General features: G+C 44.3%; 1 protein-coding gene across 1 annotated transcript in view; it reads left to right on the forward strand.

The window, feature by feature from the left end:
• Positions 1-3,966: 3,966 nt before the first annotated feature.
• LOC120946693 (alpha-2-macroglobulin-like) overlaps positions 3,967-21,201 on the forward strand; it is a 154,345-nt gene continuing 137,110 nt past the window's right edge. Inside the window, exons 1-3 of the mRNA XM_040361321.1 lie at positions 3,967-4,099; positions 9,565-9,748; positions 16,406-16,565. Of these exons, the coding sequence (XP_040217255.1) occupies positions 4,032-4,099; positions 9,565-9,748; positions 16,406-16,565 (412 nt within the window). The 5' untranslated portion in view covers positions 3,967-4,031. The remainder of the gene's footprint in view (positions 4,100-9,564; positions 9,749-16,405; positions 16,566-21,201) is intronic.

Genomic DNA, 21,201 nt, shown 5'->3' on the forward strand with positions numbered 1-21,201 from the left:
AAAAGACGTTGGATGTTCCCAAAGTGCCGTATCAAAGCACATTAATAGAAATTTATGTGGAAGGAAAAAGTGTGGAAGAAAAAGGTGCACAAGCAGCAGGGATGACTGCAGCCTGGAGAGGATTGTCAGGAAAAGGCTCATGCTGCTTCATGAGAGAAGTAGCTTAGTGTAAGAGCAAGTCTTCTCCCCTGCTCTGCCCGCCCAGCTCTCTCCTTCTCTGCTCTGCCTGGCTGTCTCCTCCCCTGATCTGCCTGACTCTCTCCTCCCCTGCTCCACCCAGCTCTTTCCTCCCCTGCTCCTCCCAACTCTTACCTTCCCTGCTCCTCCTGAGTCTATCCTCGCCTACTCCGCCTGGCTCTCCTCCCCCGCTCCTTCTGGCTCTCTCCTCCCCTACTCCGCATGGCTCTCTCCTTCCCTACTATGCCTGGCTCTCTCCTCCCCTGCTCCTCTCGACTCTTACCTCCCCTGCTCCTCCTGGCTCTCCCCTCCCCTACTCTGCCTGGCTCTCTCTTCCCCTGCTCCACCTGGCTCTTACTTTCCATGTTCCTACTGACTCCTCCCCTGCTCTTCCTGGCTCTCTCCTCCCCTGCTCTGCCTGGCTCTCTCCTCCCCTGCTAAGCCTGGCTATTACCTCCCCTACTCTTCCCGACTTTTACCTCCCCTGCTCTTCCAGACTCTTACCTCCCCTTCTCTTCCTGGCTCTCTCCTCCCCTGCTCTTCCCAGCTCTCTCCCCCTTTGCTCTGCCTGGCTCTTATCTCCCCTGCTCCTCCTGACTCTTACCTCCCCTGCTCTGCCTGGCTCTCTCCTGCCCTGCTCTGCATGGCTCTCTCCTCCCTTGCTCCCCTAGCTATATATTTTTTTTTTTGTATACATTGTATTTAATATTTTATATCTCTGCATTTATATACATAGACAGTATCGCATTTCATCATTTTCAATTCATTGTTACTTCCATTGTAATACATGCATTTAAAAAGTAATTAATTATATCGTTCACCCTGAAAGTCTACTTCAGGGTGCTTTTTCCCTGGCTGCTGCCACCATTCGTAATTCGTAAATTAGAATATTCATAAATTAAAAATTTGAAAAAAAGAAAAAAAAAAAAGAAAAAAATTTAAATTTGTTTGGCTTTAGATACAAATGTTTCTGAGCACAGCATGTAAATATGCATTTAACAATTCTGGGCTAGATTCACATAGATCAGCGGATCTTTAGATCCGCGTGACCTATGTGATTTAAGATCCGCCGCTGCAAGTTTGAGAGGCAAGTGGGTAATTCACAAAACACTTAACTCCAAACTTGCGGCGGCGGATCGTAAATCCCCCGGCGGAATTCAAATTCTGCGGCTAGGGGGAGTGTAGCATTTAAATCAGGCGTGTCCCCGCGCCGATTTAAATGCGCATGCGCCGTCTGCGAGTTTTCCCGGCGTGCATTGCGCCCAATGACGCCGCTAGGACGTCATTGGATTCGGCATGAGCGTAACTCGCGTCCAGCGCGTTTGAGAATCGGCGTACGCAAACGACGTAAATACGTAACATTGGCTGCGCCTCATAGAAGCAGGGGTAAGTATACGCCGGGAAAACCGCTACGTAAACGTCGTAACAACACTGCGTCGGGCCCGCATATGTTCGTGAATTGGCGTATCTCGCTGATTTACATATTTCTCAGCGTAAATCAGCGAGAACGCCCCCCGCGGCCATTTTTAAATTGCAGTTAAGATCCGACGGTGTAACACAGTTACACCTGTCGGATCTTAGGCATATCTATACGTAACTGATTCTATGAATCAGTCACATAGATACGATGGGCCTAAGTCAGAGATACGATGGTGTATCAGGAGATACACCGTCGTATCTCTATGTGAATCTGGCCCAGTATATTTAATGCAAAACAAAAATAAAATGTTGGCTTTAAAAAAAAGAAAAAAAAAAAAGAAAGAAAAAAAAAAGAAAACAATAGTTTGGCTTTAGATACAAAATATTTATGTGCAAAGCATGTAAATATACATTTGACAATTCTATATTTAATCCAAAACAAAAATAAAATGTTGGCTTTAGAAAAAAAAGAAATAAAAAATTGTTTGGCATAAGATACAAATGTTTATGTGCACAGCATGCAAATATACATTTGACAATTCTATATTTTAATCCAAAACAAAAAAAAATGGCTTTAAAAAAAAGAAAAAAAATGTTTGGCTGTAGATACAAATGTTCTTTAGACAAAAAGAAAAAAAAAGAAGAAAGAAAATAAAGATTTGTTTTTAAAAATAAAGAAATAAATGTATATATGTTTGGGTTTAGATACAAATGTTTCTGAGCACAGCATGTAAATATGTATTTGACAATTCTATATTTAATGCAAAACAAAAATAAAAGTTTGGCTTTAGAAAAGAAAAAAATAAATAAATAAATTGTTTGGATTTGGATACAAAGGGCCAGATCCACATAGAAATGGATCGGCGCAGCGTATCAGAGATACGCTAAGCCGCCGTATCTTACCTGGCACTAAGTCGAATCCAGGAAGATTTTGCGTCGTAAGTTATGGCGGCGTAGTGTATCTCTCGGCGCGTAATTCAAATCGGCGGGTAGGGGGCGTGATTCATTTAAATGAAGCGCATCCCCGTGCCGATTGAACTGTGCATGCTCCGTTTCGAAATTTCCCGCCGTGCTTTGCGCAAAATTACGTCGCAACAACGTAATTTTTTGAACTTAGACGTGACTTACGTCCATCCCTATTCACGGACGACTTACGCAAAAAAAAATTCTAATTTCGACGGGAAACGACGGCCATACTTAACATGGCAAGTCTATCTTTACGCCGCAAAATAGCAGCTTTAATTATACGCCGGAAAAAGCCGACTATAGACGACATAAGAGAATGTGACGGCCGCTCGTACGTTCGTGGATCGTCGGAAAAAGCTCATTTGCATACCCGACGTGGAAAACGACGCAAACTCCACTCAGCGGACGCCGAAGTATTGCATCTACGATCCGAAGGCGTACAAAGCCGTACGCCTGTCGGATCGAACCCAGATGCCATCGTATCTTGGTTTGAGGATTCAAACTAAAGATACGACGCGGGTAATTTGAAAGTACGCCGGCGTATCAGTAGATACGCCGGCGTACTCTCTCTCTGGAAATGTTTCTGTGCACAGCATGTAAATATACATTTGACAATTCAATATTTAATCCAAAACAAAAATAAAATGTTGGCTTTAGAAAAAAAATAAGAAAAAAGAAAAAAAGAAAAAAAAGAAATAGAAAAATTGTTTGTTTTGATGTAAATGTTTCTGTGCACAGCACAAAAAAAAAATGTTGTTTCAGTTTGCAAAAAAACAATTATGCAACAATTTGTCATGGGCAAAAACAGTGTACAGTCGACCTCTGAAATTCACGGGGGGTTACGTTCCTAGTGCACCCGTAAATTCTCAAAAAAACGCAAATTTTGGATGTGGTCAAAAAAATGCTTATAAATGCCTATTTCTATAGTTTAAACCCTAAATATGCCCCCCAAAATTAGAAAATTATATTGTTCTTAATAATTTAGCATTAAAACTCATAAAAAAATATATATTGCCATGAGAAAAGCCATAAAAAAATGCAAAAGAAATTTGCGGTTTCTGCGAAATTGCGGGGGTTTCCACCAACCATTACTAGTTTGATTCTAAGGAAAAATCCGTGAACCACTGAGGCCGTGAACTCTGAACCGTGACTTTGCGGGGTCGGCTGTATTTTATACTAAAATCTGAAATGCTTGACCATCCTGTAAGCTTACAGAGGTCTTCAGAACTGTGGGTGGATGTTTGCCTGTTACAATATCTAAAGTAATTATTTGCAAATCCTCCTAACCCTGCAACTCATCTGCTGACCAGTTATTGCCTAAAGCATGTTTGTTGTTTTGAGGTCAGTGGCCTTGCTGTGAAGCCCATGTCCTGCAGCGTAGGAGGGGGGTTTGTGGAGGCAGCAAAAAAAAATACAAAGGCAGCTGCATATTTTTCAGGCAGTCTAACGAAGTCCTGCAGCCCTGCACAATGGTGTCCTGGGTGTTGTGTGCGGGTCTAGTCCTCCTTCACATCTCCTGCTCTGTGGAAGCCACACTGTAAGTAACTTCATTTTGCTTTAGTTATCGTGTGATTGACGAGTTGAACATTCCTTGGTGATGTTTGATAGGTTATCAGTTGTTGACAGGGCTTTTTTTCAGGGGGAACTTGGGGGAACTCAGTTCCACCACCTCTGGCTCAGACCCTTTGGTGCCTGCTCACCACAATCACTTGTAAACACAGATGTCTGGTTTCTATGTTTACAAGTGACAACTCTGCACTCTGTGTGTAACCCCCCCTGAACTCTGCACTCTGTATGTAATGCAATCCTGGTATTTAATGCCCCTTTAAGACCCTTCTACTGTTTTTGAAATCTGAACGGGGTCGTGGTTGAGTTCCTGCACCTATTTTCTGAGAAAAAAAGCTCTGGTTGTTGAGCTCTTAAAGCTGTTTCACTATATTACCAAAAGTATTGGGACACCCGCCTTTACATGCACACAGAGAGCGTAGTGTAAGACATTTACACTACGCTACCGCAACTTACAGGAGCAAGTGCCGTATTCCCCAAAAACTTGCTCCGTAATTTGCAGCGGCGTAGTGTAAATGGCCCAGCGTATGGCCGCGTAATTCGAAGGGGGCGGCTTGCATTCAAATTAAGCGCGCCCCCGCGCCGATTGAACTGCGCATGCGCCGGGCTGAAAAATAGACCAGTGCGCATGCTCCAGCTCACGACGGAAAACGTCAATGACGCCGACGTGTGCGTCATTGACGTAAAGTCGTATTCAAGAACGACTTATTAAAACGACGTAACCGACGGAAAAAGACGACGCGGACCCGACGCCATACTTAACATGGCATACGGCAGACTGGCGTAAGGTTACCCCTCATATAGCAGGGGTAACCTTACGGAAACGACAAAAGCGACGAGTATGCGATGCAAATTCGTTCGGGAATCGGCGTATCAGGCTCATTTGCATAGTCAAATGAGACCTGAACGTAAACGCCACCTAGCGGCCGGCGTTGCATTACATCTAAGATCCGACGGTGTAAGTGACTTACACCTGTCGGATCTTGGCCGTATCTATGCGAAAATGATTCTAGGAATCACTCGCATAGATACCCGGGCTCAGAAACAGAGATACGACGGTGTTTCCTGAGATACACCGTCGTAACTCTTCTGAGAATCTGGCCCAGAGTTTGGATTTGGCATCTGACATTTACTCATGTTTGCAAAACTCTGCTTGAACAGAACCCAGGTGTTTTTGGCTTCACTTATTCCCTGTACACACGATCGGTCCATCCGATGAGAACCGTCTGATGGATTTTTCCATCGGTTAACCGATGAAGCTGACTGATGATCAGTCGTGCCTACACACCATCAGTTAAAAAAACGATCGTGTCAGAACGCGGTGGCGTAAAACACAATGACGTGCTGAAAAAAATGAAGTTCAATGCTTCCAAGCATGCGTCGACATGATTCTGAGCATGTGTGGATTTTTAACCGATGGACGTGCCCACAGACGATCATTTTTTTCTATAAGTTTGTTATCCATCAGATAATTTTAAAACAAGTTCCTAATTTTTTAACCGATGGATAAAAAAACTATGGGGCCCACGGTTTAGTCTGATGAAAACGGTCCATCAGACCGTTTTCATCAGACAAACCGATCATGTGTACGCAGCATTAGTCTACGTTTCTACTAGTGTGATGCCGTGTACACACGATCGGTTTGTCTGATGAAAACGGTCTGATGAACCGTTTTCATCGGTCCAAAACGATCGTGTGTGGGCGCCATTTAATCGATGGATTCCTAACCGATAGTTAAAAAACGATCGTTAGTAGGCACAACCATCGGTTAAAAATCCACGCATGCTCAGAATCAAGTCGACGCATGCTTGGAAGCATTGAACTTCGTTTTTTTCAGCACGTCGTTGTGTTTTATGTCACCGCGTTCTGACACGATCGTTTTTTTAACCGATGTTGTGTAGGCACGACTGACCATCAGTCAGCTTCATCGGTTAACCGATGAAAACGGTCCATCAGACCGTTCTCATCAGATGGACCGATCGTGTGTACAGGGCTTGACAGTTCAAGGTATACAACCCAGAAAGGTACTCCATTATCCAAATGCCCCCCCCCCCCCTATTTTTGGGGTAAAAATTGAGTAACCACTGTAACCACTGTAAATTGGGCGATAATAAAGCTTTTGACCCTGAATTATCAAGTTAATGATTATAATCTGTTACTTATTACTCAGCAGTGTCAATATTTGTTGTAGTGTGATGCCACACCAGAACGTTCCTGACAGTTTTTACCTTATTGTGCCTCGAAGAATTACACAAGAACCACAATTTAATATATTGCAGCTTAACAGTCCTTAGGCCTCGTACACACGACCGAACATGTCTGCTGAAACTGGTCCGCGGACCAGTTTCCGCGGACATGTTCGGTCGTGTGTACGGCCGACCGGACAATTTTCCGGCGGATCGGACAGGTTTCCAGCAGACAAATGTTTCTTAGCATGCTAAGAAACATGTCCGCTGGAAGCCTGTCCGTCGGACATGTTCGGTCATCTGTACGACTCACCGGACATGTCCGCTCGGCCGAAAGCCCTCGCATGCGTCGAAGTGATTCGACGCATGCGTGGAAGCATTGACCTTCCAGGGTCGCGCACATCGACGTGTCATTGTCGTGGCAACGGCGCGGCCACATCACCGCGTTCGCTGTCCGCGGGAAATTTGGTCTGATGGTGTGTACAGCCATCAGACCATAATTCGGCATCGGACATGTCCCGTCGTGTGTACGAGGCCTCAGATGTGGTGGTTGAATTTGTTTTTATTCGTCCGTCTAAAGCCTAGTAAACATGATCCAATTGTTGGCCAACCGAGCGTCAGATTTTTGTCTTCAGGGTGTGTGCCTAGATCAGTGATGGCAAACCTTGGCACCCCAGATGTTTTGGAACTACATTTCCCATGATGCTCAACTACACTGCAGAGTGCATGAGCATCATGGGAAATGTAGTTCCAAAACATCTGGAGTGCCAAGGTTTGCCATCACTGGCCTAGATCTTGTCTTGCATACTAACGGTACACAATTGTTGGCCAACAAACATGGGTTTCAGCACTTGGAACATGGACTGCTTTGGGTTACATCACTCTGACCACCATGCCCACTCTGCTCACTTCTATCCACCCCTGCTGCCATATCTTAGGTTCAGGTGATGTCAGACATTCTCTAGTTTTGGTATAGGTGAGTTGTACATTATCAGATCAGGGAAGAGGCGAGGTGTATGGCCTGGACTCACATGCACTGCTACACCAGTCTTTTTGTCACATTTACTGCTGCGCCGTCCTTTGATTTCAAGACTTTCCTAATTACTGATTGGGAACAAGTATGATGGTCAGGAAAGTCTTCGAAAAGTCAGACTCTCTACCTGCACACTTTTTCAGGTCTTAGTCCGCGTACAGACGATCGGAATTTTCAACAACAAAACCGTGTTTTTTTTCTGATGGGCTCAAACTTGTCTTGGATACACACGGTCGCACAAATGTTGCTCGGAAATTCCGATGGTCAAGAACGCGGAGACGTACAATACTACGACGGGACGAGAAAAATGAAGTACAATGATTCAGAGCATGCGTCAAATTGGTTCCGAGCATGCACAGCGTCGGAAATGGCTACACACGATCGGAAATTCCGACAAGAACTTTTGCCGTCGGAAAAATTGAGAACCTGCTCTCAATAATTTGTTGTCGGAAATTCCGACAGAAAATGTCTGATGGAGCCTACAGGGTCGGAATATCCGACCAAAGGCTCACATCGAACATTTGATATCAGAAATTCCGATCGTGTGTACGCGGCATAAGACTCAGATTGCATTGTGGCCTTTTCAAATCTTTATGCTGTGGTAAATCACACAATACATCATACGTTAAAATAGGGGTGTAATGCATTCTGAATGGCACCCCAATGCACCTTCACAGCTTGCAGCAATGCACTGACCTGCATTGCTATGTGCGGTTGGAAATTCTCCATGCACAATTTTTGGTGCAAAATGTGTTAGGCAGCCATTCAAATTAAGGTGCTGCCCGAACATGAGGCATGGTAATGTGCATTCATGCACCACAGAAGATGGCGCTGATGTAAATGGGCCCTTAAAGCTGGAGAGAGGGTATGACAGCCAGATGACCAGCCTTCAAAGGCGGGTCCCACAAGGGCAGACAGCAAGGGCTGGTGCAAGGATTTTGGACACCCTAGACAAAACCAAATTTTGCGCAAACCAATCGATAAACGCTTATTGCGATTTTTTTTTTACCAAAAATAGGTAGAAGAATACGTATCGGCCTAAACTGCGGAAAAAAAAAATGTTATATATGTTTTTGGGGGATATTTATTATAGCAAAAAGTAAAAAATATTGAATTTTTTTCAAAAACCGCAGAGGTGATCAAACACCACCAAAAGAAAGCTCTATTTGTGGGAAAAAAAGGACGTCAATTTTGTTTGGGAGCCACGTCGCACGACCGCGCAATTGTCTGTTAAAGCGACGCAGTGCCGAATTGTAAAAACCCCTTGGGTCATTTAGCAGCATATTGGTCCGGTCCTTAAGTGGTTAAAGACCAAGTCCACCATTTTTGACTATGTTTCATGCTAAACCCCTATTTAGAGTGTGACACGAACCTGAACTGAATTTCAGGATGCTTCTTCCCGCATTGTTCTGTTATCTTTTGAATTCAGCATGAGTGTGCGTGGCTTCGCCCACATAGCCACATTGTCTGTCTGCGTCCACATCGGTGATGCCCATAACCGTGATTGTGCATTGAAATTGAACTTTCAAGACATTGCATTCTTGGTCAAGAAATGCCACACATTACACTAATATACGGGCAAAACACATGTTTTCCAATGCTTTGTCACAAAGAAAATGTCTGAGTTGGCCTGTCTATAAAATAATAGATGAATCATAATCAGATTTTAATTCAAAATAAGGAAATTGCCCATATAACCATAGGCGCGTGCACAGGGCGTGCCAGGTGTGCCTGGACACACCCTAGTCCCCCTGCATGGTGCAGATTCCCCCTGTTTAAACTCCTGATTTTTCACCAAAGCCCCCTGACGGGGCTCCTAAAAAAACTGTAAAAACAAATACAAAAAATAAAATTTAAAACAATAATAAAAATAAAAGCTACTGACACCATCCACTGCCCTACTGACACCATCAGTATAAATACACATAAGTGATTGAGCATTAAGGTACACACCCTAATGCAATAGGCTGTGCACACCTATGAAATATAACCAGATGATCACTCACATGATGACTATACCAAAATATACCATTCCTAAGGGTATTTCTATCCCATCTGAATAGTTGTTTCTTGAATAATTCAAGCAAGTATCTGCATGATTTTGGGAAGCCACACAAACACATTTGCAAATAGGGAATTCTATAAAGAAAAAACCTGCTACAGAATTATTTGTAAATCTCTCCTTATGGTTTCTAATATTCCCTCTTCTCTCCTTAGGCACTATGCGGTCATCTTCCCCTCTGAAATTCGCTCTCAGCATGCTGAAACCCTATGTATACACCTGGAGGGGGCAGAGGGAGAAAGCAGAGCACAGATCTCCTTAGCTCTGGATGGAAAGAACACAACCCTTGTAGAGAAGACCTTTAAGCAGGACTCCGTCTTCAACTGTGTTGCAATCCAGGTAACAAAAGTCCACATAATATGCTTATACACATTGGCCCAGATTCAGAAAGAAGTTACGCTGGCGTATGTATTGATACACCGCGTAACTTCTAGGATGCGCCGGCGTATCCTTTTCCTGTATTCAGAAAACAAGATACGCCGGAATTTTGCTAAGATCCGACTGGCGTAAGCCTCTTACGCCGTCGTATCTTAGTTGCATATTTACGCTGACCGCTAGGTGGCGCTTCCGTAGATTTACGCGAGGAATATGCAAATTAGGTAGATACGCCGATTCACAAACGTACGTACGCCGGCGCATTTGTTTACGTAAGACTTTTTCCGGTGTAAAGTTACCCCTAATAAAGCAGGGGTAAGTCATGTTAGGTATGGCTTTCGGAAACGTACGAACAGTGTCGTATTTTACGTTGTTTGCGTAAGTCGTTCGCGAATAGGGCTGTACGTAAGTTACGTTCACATCAAAAGCATTGACAGTTTGTGGCGTAATTTGGAGCATGCGCACTTGGAAACGTTCACGGACGGCGCATGCGCCGTTCGTAAGAAACCTCAATTACGTGTTGTCACAAGTAATTTAAATAAAACACGCCCACATCATCCACATTTGAATTAGGCGGGCGTTTACGCCGACACATTTACACTACGCCGCCGTAACTTCGGGCGTAAGATCTTTCAGAATACACTACTCGCCTGACTGAGTTACGGTGGCGTAGCGCATATCAGATGCGCTACGCCCGCAGAAAGATACGCTAATCTTTCTGAATCTGGGCCAGTGTTCATCTTTACAAAAACATACAGTGGGGAAAAAAAATTTTTGATCACCTGCCGATTTTGTAAATTTGCCCACTTAAAAAGAAATGAAAGGTCTATTTTTATCGTCGGTGTACTTTAAATGATAGAGACAGAAGATCAACCAAAAATCCAGAAAAAAAAAAAAACACATAAAACAAATGCTATAAACTTGCAGTTCAATGAGTAAAATAAATATTTGATCCCCAAGCAAGACATGACTTAGTAGTTGGTGGAAAAACCCTTGTTGGAAAGCACAGAGGTCAGACGTTTCTTGTAGTTGGTGATCAGGTTTGCACACATCTCAGGAGGGATGTTGGTCCGCTCTTCTTTACAGATCTTCTCTAAATCCTTGAAGTTTCTTGGCTGTCGCTTGGCAACTTGAAGTTTCAGCTCCCTCTATACATTTTCTATAGGATTAAGGTCTAGAGACTAGTAGGCCACTCCATGACCTTAATGTGGTTCTTCTTGAGCCACTCCTTTGTTGCCTTGGCGGTATTTTCATGCTGGAAGTCCCATCCATAACTCATCTTCAGTATTTTGGCTGAGGAAAGAAGGTTCTCATACAAGATTTCACAATACATGGCCCAGTCCATTGGTCCCTCAATGCGGCAAAGTCGGTCTGTACCTTTAGCAGAGAAACAGCCCCAAAGCATAATGTTTCCACCTCCGTGCTTGACTGTAGGAATGGTGTTCTTAGGGTCATAGTCAGCATTTTTCTTCCTCTAAAGATAGCGAGTCAAGTTAAAGGGGTGGTTCACCCTAAAAAGTACTTTTTTTATTACACTGGCCCCCCACATTACAATACGATTAAGGCTATTCTTTTTTTTTGCTGCTGTACATACCTTTGTACAGCATATTCACCCGTGGCTTCGGGGTTGCGAGTCCCGCGGGAGTGGGTGTTCCTAACATGTCTGTGATTGACGTTTTGACCAAAAACGAGCTCCCCCCGTCGCGTAAGCCGCGTCACGGTTGGCGAAAGGAGCCGAACGGTGAGTCGGCGCTATACTGCGCATGCGCATCGCCGTTCGGCTCCTTTCGCCAATCGTGACGCGGATTACGCGACGGGGGGAGCTCGTTTTTGGTCAAAACGTCAATCACAGACATGTTAGGAACGCCCACTCCCGCGGGACTCGCAAGCCGGAAGCCACGGGTAAATATGCTGTACAAAGGTATGTACAGCATCAAAAAAATAATAATAGCCTTAATCGTATTGTAATGTGGGGGGCCAGTGTAATAAAAAAAAGTAGTTTTTAGGGTGAACCACCCCTTTAATGACAAAGAGCTCAATTTTGGTCTCATCTGACCACAACACTTTCTACCAATCCTTCTCTGAATCATTTAGATGTTCATTGGCATGACTGTACATGTGCCTTCTTGAGGAGGGGGGCTCGTCATGTTTGGGGGAAGAAAAATGCTGACTATGACCCTAAGAACAAAATACCTACAGTCAAGCACGGAGGTGGAAACACTATGCTTTGGGGCTGTTTCTCTGCTAAAGGTACAGATGGGTCCATGTATTGTAAAATCTTGGGTGAGAACCTTCTTCCCTCAGCCAAAACACTAAAGATGGGTCATGGCAGCATGACAATGAGTGGCTCAAGAAGAAGCATATTAAGGTCATGGAGTACTATAGAAATAGACAACTCTGGCGCTGTCTGATGGACTAGGGGGGAGAACTGCAGCAGCACCTGCAAATCTGATCCTAACAGAAAGGGTGATAATAATGTAAAGTTTGGTAGCTGCGCTGTGGGGAAGGGAATGGAAAAGGGGAAGTGAAAGGTGGGAGGGATTGTGGGTGAACTCAGCAGTGAAAAAAAAAAGTATCTGATGATACTAAAATAAACAACACAGATGAAGGTGAACAAACACCTATGATCCTGTGACGGTTTAGCAGTGAAAATACATAGTAAAATTGCTACTACATATACAAACACAAAAACTGGCATAAAATAAGTGAAAAAATATATATAAAAAAGGTGCAAAAATGTGCAAAAATAAAGATTAGAGTTGAGCGGACACCTGGATGTTCGGGTTCGGGTCCGAACCCGAAGCTTTAAAAAAAAAGTTCGGGTTCGGGAACCCGAACTCCATTGTAGTCAATGGGACATGGACTTTTAGAATAAAAAAAATGCGCGGAGGTCCCCGCAAATTCAATAACCAGACCCTTTAGGTCTGATATGGATATTAAGGGGAACCCCGCCGTCAATTTAAAAAAAAATGACGTGCGGTTCCCCCTAAATATCCATAACCAGACCCGTTATCCGAGCACGTTGACCTGGCCGGCCGCAGAAAAGAGGGGGGGACAGAGTGCGGCCCCCCCTCTCCTGAACCGCACCAGGCCACATGCCCTCAACATGGGGAGGATGTCCCCATGTTGATGGGGACAAGGGTCTCATCCCCACAACCCTTGCCCGGTGGTTGTGGGGGGTCTGCGAGCGGGAGGCTTATCAGAATCTGGAAGACCCCTTTAACAAAGGGGACCCCCAGATCCTGACCCCCCCCTGTGTGAAATGGTAATGGGGTACACTGTACCCCTACCATTTCACGAAGGAAGTGTAAAGTCTTGTAAAAAAAAAAAACACACACCGTAGAATAAAGTCCTTTATTAATAATAAAAAAAAAAAAAAAAACTCCAGCGGTGATAATCCACTCATTCCCGGCTTCCTGCTTCAACGTTGTCCTGATCCAGCGACGGGTGATCTCCAGCGATGAGAAGATCCATCCATCCAGAGCGCAGCATCGCCGACCTCCTCTCACCGCTGGACACAGCCCAGCGAATGACGCGCTGAAGCTGTGACATTTCTTATATAGGGGAGGCAGGGCCACCCGTCACGTGACCCTGCCCCCTCTGACGTACCTCTGCTACGTCACTGGGGAAGCTCAGGAAGAGGGAAGACGGGACTTACCCAGTGATGTAGCAGAGGGTGCGTCAGAGGGTGCGGGGTCACGTGACTGCTGGAGTTTTTTTCTTTTTTTTTTTATTAATAAAGGACTTTATTCTACAGTGTGTGTCTGTACCCGGTGCTCCAATCCCTACGTATAGTCACATCACGTGACTTCATCATTTTGTTTGTATATGTAGTAGCAATTTTACTACTGTATGTATTTTCACTGCTAAAGCGTTACAGGATTATAGGTGTTTGTTCACCTTCATCTGTATTGTTTATTTTAGTATCATCAGATACTTTTTTTTTTCACTGCTGAGTTCTCTCACGATCCCTCCAACCTCTCACTTCCCCTTTTCCATTCCCTTCCCCACAGCGCAGCTACCATACTTTACATTAAAGGAGTTGTAAATAAAATAAAAATGTTTTGCTGAAATGACTGTTTACAGGGTATAGAGACATAATAGTTAACTGATTCCTTTTAAAAACGATTAAAAATAGATAAGAATCAATCATATAATGTACCTGCAGTTTCTAGTTTCATTTTTGCATGTTGTTTCCTGCTTCTGTGATGTACAGAGCCACAGAGCCAATACAGGGCAGTGATGGTTTGGAAAACGAAACGGATTGGTGTTGAGGGGTTTTAGACACACAGTAATCACACCTCCTTGATTAGTGACCACAGAGAGAAAGCTCCCAGTACTGTGGTTATCAGGAAACAGACAACCAGAAAGTGTGCAGATCAGAGAAGAATTACAGCAACTTGAGAGCAAAAATGAACAATGAGGACATGAAAACAGCACTGCATTAAGGTAAAGGAAGCTATTAAGATAAAAAAAAAATTCTTTACAAACTCTTTGGCCCCATACACACGATAGAATCCATCCGCAGATAAATCCCAGCAAATGGGTTTCTGCGGATAGATCCTATGGTGTGTACACTCCAGCGGATCTGTTTCCGCAGAGAAATCTCCTCTGGGATGGATTTCCAGCAGATGGATATTTGCTGACATGCACAACAAATCCATCTGCTGGAATCCATTCCAACGGATGGATCCGCTCGTCTGTACAGACTCACCGGATCCATCCGTCCAAAGGGATTCCCCGCACGCGTCGTAATGATTTGATGCATGCGTGGAATTCCTTATATGACAGCGTCGCGCCGTCGCCGCGTCATAATAGCGGCGACGGCGCGACACGTCATCGCCAGAGGATTTCAGCGCGGATTTCAATGCGATGGTGTGTACACGCCATCGCATAGAAATCTTCTGAAATCCTCGAGAGGATTTATCCGCGGATACGGTCCGCTGGACCGTATCTGCGGATAAATCCTCTCGTGTGTATGGGGCCTTTAAGTTCATGGAGTGGTCTAGTCAGTCTTGAGACCTTAATCCTATAGAAAATTTATGGAGGGAGCTGAAACTTTGAGTTGCCAAGCGACAGCCAAGAAACTTTAAGGATTTAAAAAAGATCTGTAAATAAGAGGGGACCAACATCCCTCCCTGAGATGTGTGTAAACCTGGTCACCAACTACAAGAAACGTCTTACCTCTGTGCATGCCAACAATGGTTTCTCCACCAAGCATTAAGTCATTATTTTGCTTGGGGATCAAATATTTATTTTACTAACTGAACTGCAACTCAATTTATGACCCGCCAATGCCATTCCAGAGCATCAGAGTGCAATGCAGAGGAACTACTTGTAAAGTTGTTGATGTAGTAGGGAGCAAGAGCTGAATAAGCTGATGCCTCCTCTGTAGTGTTGGCTCCTGTCCCACGCAGAGTGATACCAACTGCACGCCATCTCTGATCCCGGCTAGCGGTCTACAGAGTGGTGCCAGCAGCAGGAAAGAAGAGATCTTCAGGTCATTGTGAAGTTATACAATGGGCATAATAATAAAAGGCTGCTTTTGCACTAATGTGCTGCGGTCTACCCACATCACCGGTGCAGTGCAGTGTACCTGCGGCATTCCTCCACTTGGCCATTGACTTCTATTACATCCTGCGGGTTTGGTGCACTTTCTAAATGCAGGCGTTTTGATGTGCTTTCAGAAAGTGCACCACACCAGCAGGACATAATAGAAGTCTATGGCAAAGCGCAGCTAACCCAGAAAAGTTTGCAGATGCACTGCGCTGCACCCGTGGCGCAGGTAAATAGTAGTACATCAGTGTGAAAGCAGCCTTAGGCCTCGTACAGACGTTTCCAGCGGACATTCCTCCTCCGGATTTTGATCCGATGGCTTGTACACACCATCGGATCAAAATCCGCGCGGAAAACATCCGTGGTCACGTGTCGCGTCACGGTAAATACTTCCACGCATGCGTCGAATCATTACGACGCATGCGAGGGATGGGAGCGGACGGACTGATCCGGTGAGTCTGTACAGACGACCGGATCAGTCCGCTGGACTGGATTCCAGCGGATAGATTTTGTAGCAAGCTACAAAATTTTTATCCGCTGGGAATCCGTCGGCTGGATTTTTATCCGCCGAAAAATGTCCGCTCGGGCCTACACACGACCGGATCTATCCGCTGGAACTGAACCGCGGATAAATCCCAGCGGATAGATCCGGTCGTGTGTACGGGGCCTTATAGGGTGCTCAGAACAGTAAGGGTTATTTACATTTGTATTTCGGGGGGGGGGGTGGTAAATCCCCATAGTTGAGATATGTTTTAACCACCCCTGTCCCAACCGCACCCCTTTAGCTGCAGTTGGGGTCTACACATGTCGCAGTAGGTTGCCTCCTCACCACCTGATTAAAACACATGATTGCTGTGAAATGTACACGATTGCGACACATTAGTACGGCAATTAGAGGTTGAAATCAGGTGTGAAGAGGCGACACTGTGCCCGGTGATGTTTGACTTTTCTCACGTTGTTCAGGTAGCTCTCCACCTCTTTAAGGTTGCCTACCCCTCCCCCATAGACACTTGAATGTCTGTGCTGTCTTTTACACTGTAGAATGTTTTATGCTTTCTTGCTTAGGTTCCCACGTCTGAACAGAAGGATGTGGTTGGCACGTTGAGCATCTCCATTGAAAACGCCGGGCAAACAATAGTGAAGAGCAGTAAAGTTCTGGTGAAGAAGACGAGATCCAGCCTTCTGATTCAGTCAGACAAAGCGGTGTACAAGCCGGGACAAACTGGTAACTGTTTAATCAATGAGGGGCTCTGCTGGCAAGTTATAAATTCTTATTTGAAATGCAATTCTAGACGCTTAATGATCGGTTCACGAATATATACGTCGACACAATGCCTCCTGTGGGCGGATCGACATATATCTACGTCTCCTTTAAGGTGCAGCATTGTGGGCGTGCGTGGCGCCGCAAGCTCCGTGAGTCCGACCACTGGTCCCGCAGACTCAATGTCTGCAGTGATAGCTGTGATCATCTCACAGAGAGGAAGAATGGTCATATGCTGATGTAAACAAGGGTTTCCTCATTCTTCCTAGTGACAGGACCCTGATCACAGCTTCCTGTGTCACACACAGCCCATCCCCCCTACAATTAGAAGCACTCCCTAGGATATTTATTATAGCAAACAGTAAAAAATATTGCTCTATTTTTGTTTATAGCGCAAAAAATAAAAACCGCAGAGGTGATCAAATACCACTGAAAGAAAGCTCTATTTGTGGGAAAAAAAGGACACCAATTTTGTTTGGGAGCCACGTCGCACGACCGCGCAATTGTCAGTTAAAGCGGGGGTTCACCCTAAAAAAATATATAGACTGTTATATCCAGCATACTGCTGACATCAACAGTATGCTGGATTTTTTTTTTTCGGTCTGTACTTACCTTTTTCCGTCGTTTTCACTCAGCTTCCGGCTTCCGGCTCTGCATAGTTGATTGACGTGCGTGTCATCGCCATCCGAAAATATCCGACGGGGACTCGGCTCTTTACGGAGCCTGCGCAGTCAGCTCTATGCGGAGCCGAGTCCCCGTCGGATATTTTCGGAAGGAGATGACGCGCACGTCAATCATCTATGCAGAGCTCCCCGTCGGGGGAAAAGGAGCGACACGCCCACTCCCCGCAAGGAAGAAGACCCGGAAGTGCGGCTGAAGACAGGTAAGTGTACACATAAAAAAAAAATGACAACGCTACAAGCCTTTATTAAGGCTAGAGATAGGTTAGGCAAAAAGTTAATTTTAGGGTGAACCCCCGCTTTAAAGCGACGCAGTGCCGAATCGCAAAAAGTGCTCTGGTCTTTGGCCAGCCAAATGGTCTGGGGCTTAAGTGTCTAGGCAAAAAGTAAAATCAACCAAAAGTGCCACGATGGAAATTCTGGGAGTGACCTAATCACAAACTACTGTACACATTATACTAATAGTATGTGTTGTGATATATGGATGAGGAGTGATAATTATTGTTATATTTGTTGTTGGGGCCACGAGTTCGCTAGCCGATATGGAATGCACAGCTCCTCTAATGCATGGTTTATCCAGAGAGAGACATGTATTGGACCTCAGAGCAGGTGACAGAGGTACAGACACAGGGTAGATGGACAGAGTATACTTAGAATTAGGGTTGTCCAGATACCGATACTAGTATCGGTATCGGGACCGATACCGAGTATTTGCGGGAGTACTCGTACTCGCGCAAATGCTCCCGATACCTAAATAGAATACTTTTTTTGTATTTATCAATATGTTCTATGAAAATTCTTTGAGTTTTTTACTACTGCGTGACAAGCAAATAAAACATTTTTATTCATTTTTACTGATTTTTATTCTTTTATAATGTCTTGAGTTAGAGTTCTTCATAATTCTAAAGAAAATATCCTTAGTCTGTATTGTGGTTTGAAAACTGTCACATGACATTTAAAAAAAGTATTCGGTATCGGCGACTACATGAAAAAAAGTATCGGTACTTGTACTCGGTCCTAAAAAAGTGGTATCGGGACAACCCTACTTAGAATATTCATGCAACAATCAGAGAACCCAGTTTTTCCATGTGATAACTTAGCCATAAGAACCTTCCCTAATACACAGTTTACTATCAGTAAGCAAAGCTAGAGGAATCCCGATTGGCTGACAAAACAATTTTGATCTTAACATGAAAAGACTTCACTTGTAATTACTGGAAATAGCAATTAAAGTCACCATAGTGTTTACCAGGTAAACAAGTTACCCTTTGAAGGCCATTTCCCACGAAGACCCCTCAAGTCTAATTACTATCATTAGATGCTTTTTTCCTTTGTATTGCTTAAGGCAAAATCACATTCTTTACCCTCTTACATATCTAAGTAGGCAATCTGAATTTTACAACCCCTTGTAGATAATCTCTTTTGAAATGTCTAATTAGATAAAAAGGTTATTCCCCAAATACCAGAGTAAGGCATCTGAATGAACATCTTTAGGAGTCCTTTTGATGTGTAAAATGGACTTCTCACTGGCCTGTCCAAAAATCTATGTATGTTTGTGTATATATATCGCTTTGCGTGATTACAATTGCCCTAGGGTGGTAATCACACGCCCTTAAATACATGTGTGCCACATCCTAAAACATATGGGTTAAAGAAAAAAACATAACCTAGAAATGTTCTTTTCAAAAAAGATGGACTTAGTAGGCACATACAGATACAAAATTGTAATTTTAATAATGCATAAATAGATACATAAATACGTCTACACAAATAATTTTTCCAAGAAAAATACTCAATAGCCTCAAGGCTTGCTGTAACACAGTACAGGTCTCACGATGGGTGGAGTAGTGGATCCTGGATGAAACTAATTGGGTCCTTAAAGTATTAAAAAGCAGCTCGACATGTTTCGCGATTTTGTATGTATCGCTTCTTCAGAAGCTTCAAAAAACTGTGCTTTTTGTGTTAGGGAACAGTAGATGCCTCAAACTGTGGGACAGTTGCAGGTCAACAATACCTGCCCCCCAAAGTTGTATTGGCAGGGGAAGAAGAATTGAAAACCAATAAGTACCAGACCATCAACCATCATGGGTCGTACAACAATGGAGAGCAAGTTGGGGGTATACCTGATCATTCTTTTCACAAGAAACAAACTGCATGAACGTCCTTCACTGCAGTCCCAAAGATTCCCCAAAATAACACAAGGTCTCAAGAATAGAGAGTAATATATCCTATTAATACAGATAGATCTCAAAAACGGCCACCAGATGGGAGTGTACTAGCTGGCTATACGGTCCAGCATGGTTGGTTCCAAGGAATTTTTTCTTTCCCCCTCTCTCTTGCGGTATCAAGATTGACCATAACATAGGAGTCTCTCGTTTGGCACTCCTCCACTGCCATCTGGTGGCCGTTTTTGAGATCTATCTGCTCTATCTCGGAGCCATTGGCTCCCGCTGCTGTTAATCAAATCAATGATGCGGCGCGCCAGGGGCGGGGCCGAGTGACACATAGCCGCCGACTGTATCACGGGAGCGCGCCCGCAAGCTAACCCCCTTGGGAGAGAGCTTTTCAGAAGGGGGTTAGCTCTTGTGGGGAAGAGCCGAGACAGCCGCCGAGGGACCCCAGAAGACGAGGACCGGGGGCCATTCTGTGTGTGCAAAACGAGCTGCACAGTGGAGGTAAGTATAACATGTTTGTTATTTTTTTTTTTTTTTTTTTAAAAGGAACCTTTAAAACCCTTCAAGATATCAGTTACCTGTGGAGTGCATTATGTTTATTGAATTGGCCAACTCGTAGAAAAATAAGTAAAGAAGCACAAAGCACTGCAAAGTAGGAAGCAAAGTCTGCATATATAGGCCCAGATTCACAAAGCACTCGAGATACGCCGCGTAAGTGCAAATATGCGCCATCGTATCTATGCGCCGTGCCCACAAACTGAGATACGCCTAAAAATAGGCTTCATCCGACCGACGTAACTTGCCTACGCCGGCGTATCGTGGGCGCATATTTACGCTGGACGTATGTGGCGCTCCCATTGATTTCCTATTCAAATATGGAAATGAGGGAGATACGTCGATTCATGAACGTACTTGCGCCCGGCGCATAATATACGTGGTTTGCGTAAGTCGTACGTCCGGCGTAAAGTTATTCCCCAGATAGTAAACAAAAAATGTAGCGCTAAAAACCAAAAACTCCAGAGTATGTGATACCATGTGAGGTGACAAGGTTCGTATGAAAGTGCATATACATAAACCACTGACATATAAATGTAAATAGCTCAAACAGTGCTTGATGCAAAAGAAAAAGTCTATATTACAAAGTAGAAAAAATCAATTGAGTGATGGGTGCAGGGAAAACAGATGAGCTGCTATCCGTTGATTGGGATACAACAGGTGCACAAGTTGTCTGTAGCACTCTATGAGGATCACAATCACATCAAGGTAGGTTGTGGATGAAATACGCTTACCGGATGGGTTGGACTCTACTACTGTACAGCAAAGAGTCAGCCAGACATAGTGGTCTTTGGAAACCGGGACCACTCAAACCGGAATGGGACCATAAGCGAGACTGGAACTCCAAATTGACATGGACGGCAGGAACCAGCAGAGCTTGAATGGTGTGTTGGATCAATACCACGAGCTTTGAATAATCCTTAGACCATCAGTCAGGAGATGCAAGGCAGGATGTTGCTAAAGCTCTCAGGAAACCATGGAGTGGATGAGATAAAAATGGAAAAAGAACTCCAATAGTGCAGGTCAATTAAAACCAATGAGGTTTATTTGTAAAAAGTCATGGGTAAATATGACAAGGATAAAAAGTGATCACGTACAGAGAATGGCAATGTGGGGTGCTCAATAGCAATACCCGACGCGTTTCGGCTAAGTAAGCCTTCAACAGGGGCATAAGGATGCACCCCCACATTG

Source organism: Rana temporaria, chromosome 8, assembly GCF_905171775.1.
Source record: "Rana temporaria chromosome 8, aRanTem1.1, whole genome shotgun sequence".
NCBI lineage: Eukaryota > Metazoa > Chordata > Amphibia > Anura > Ranidae > Rana > Rana temporaria.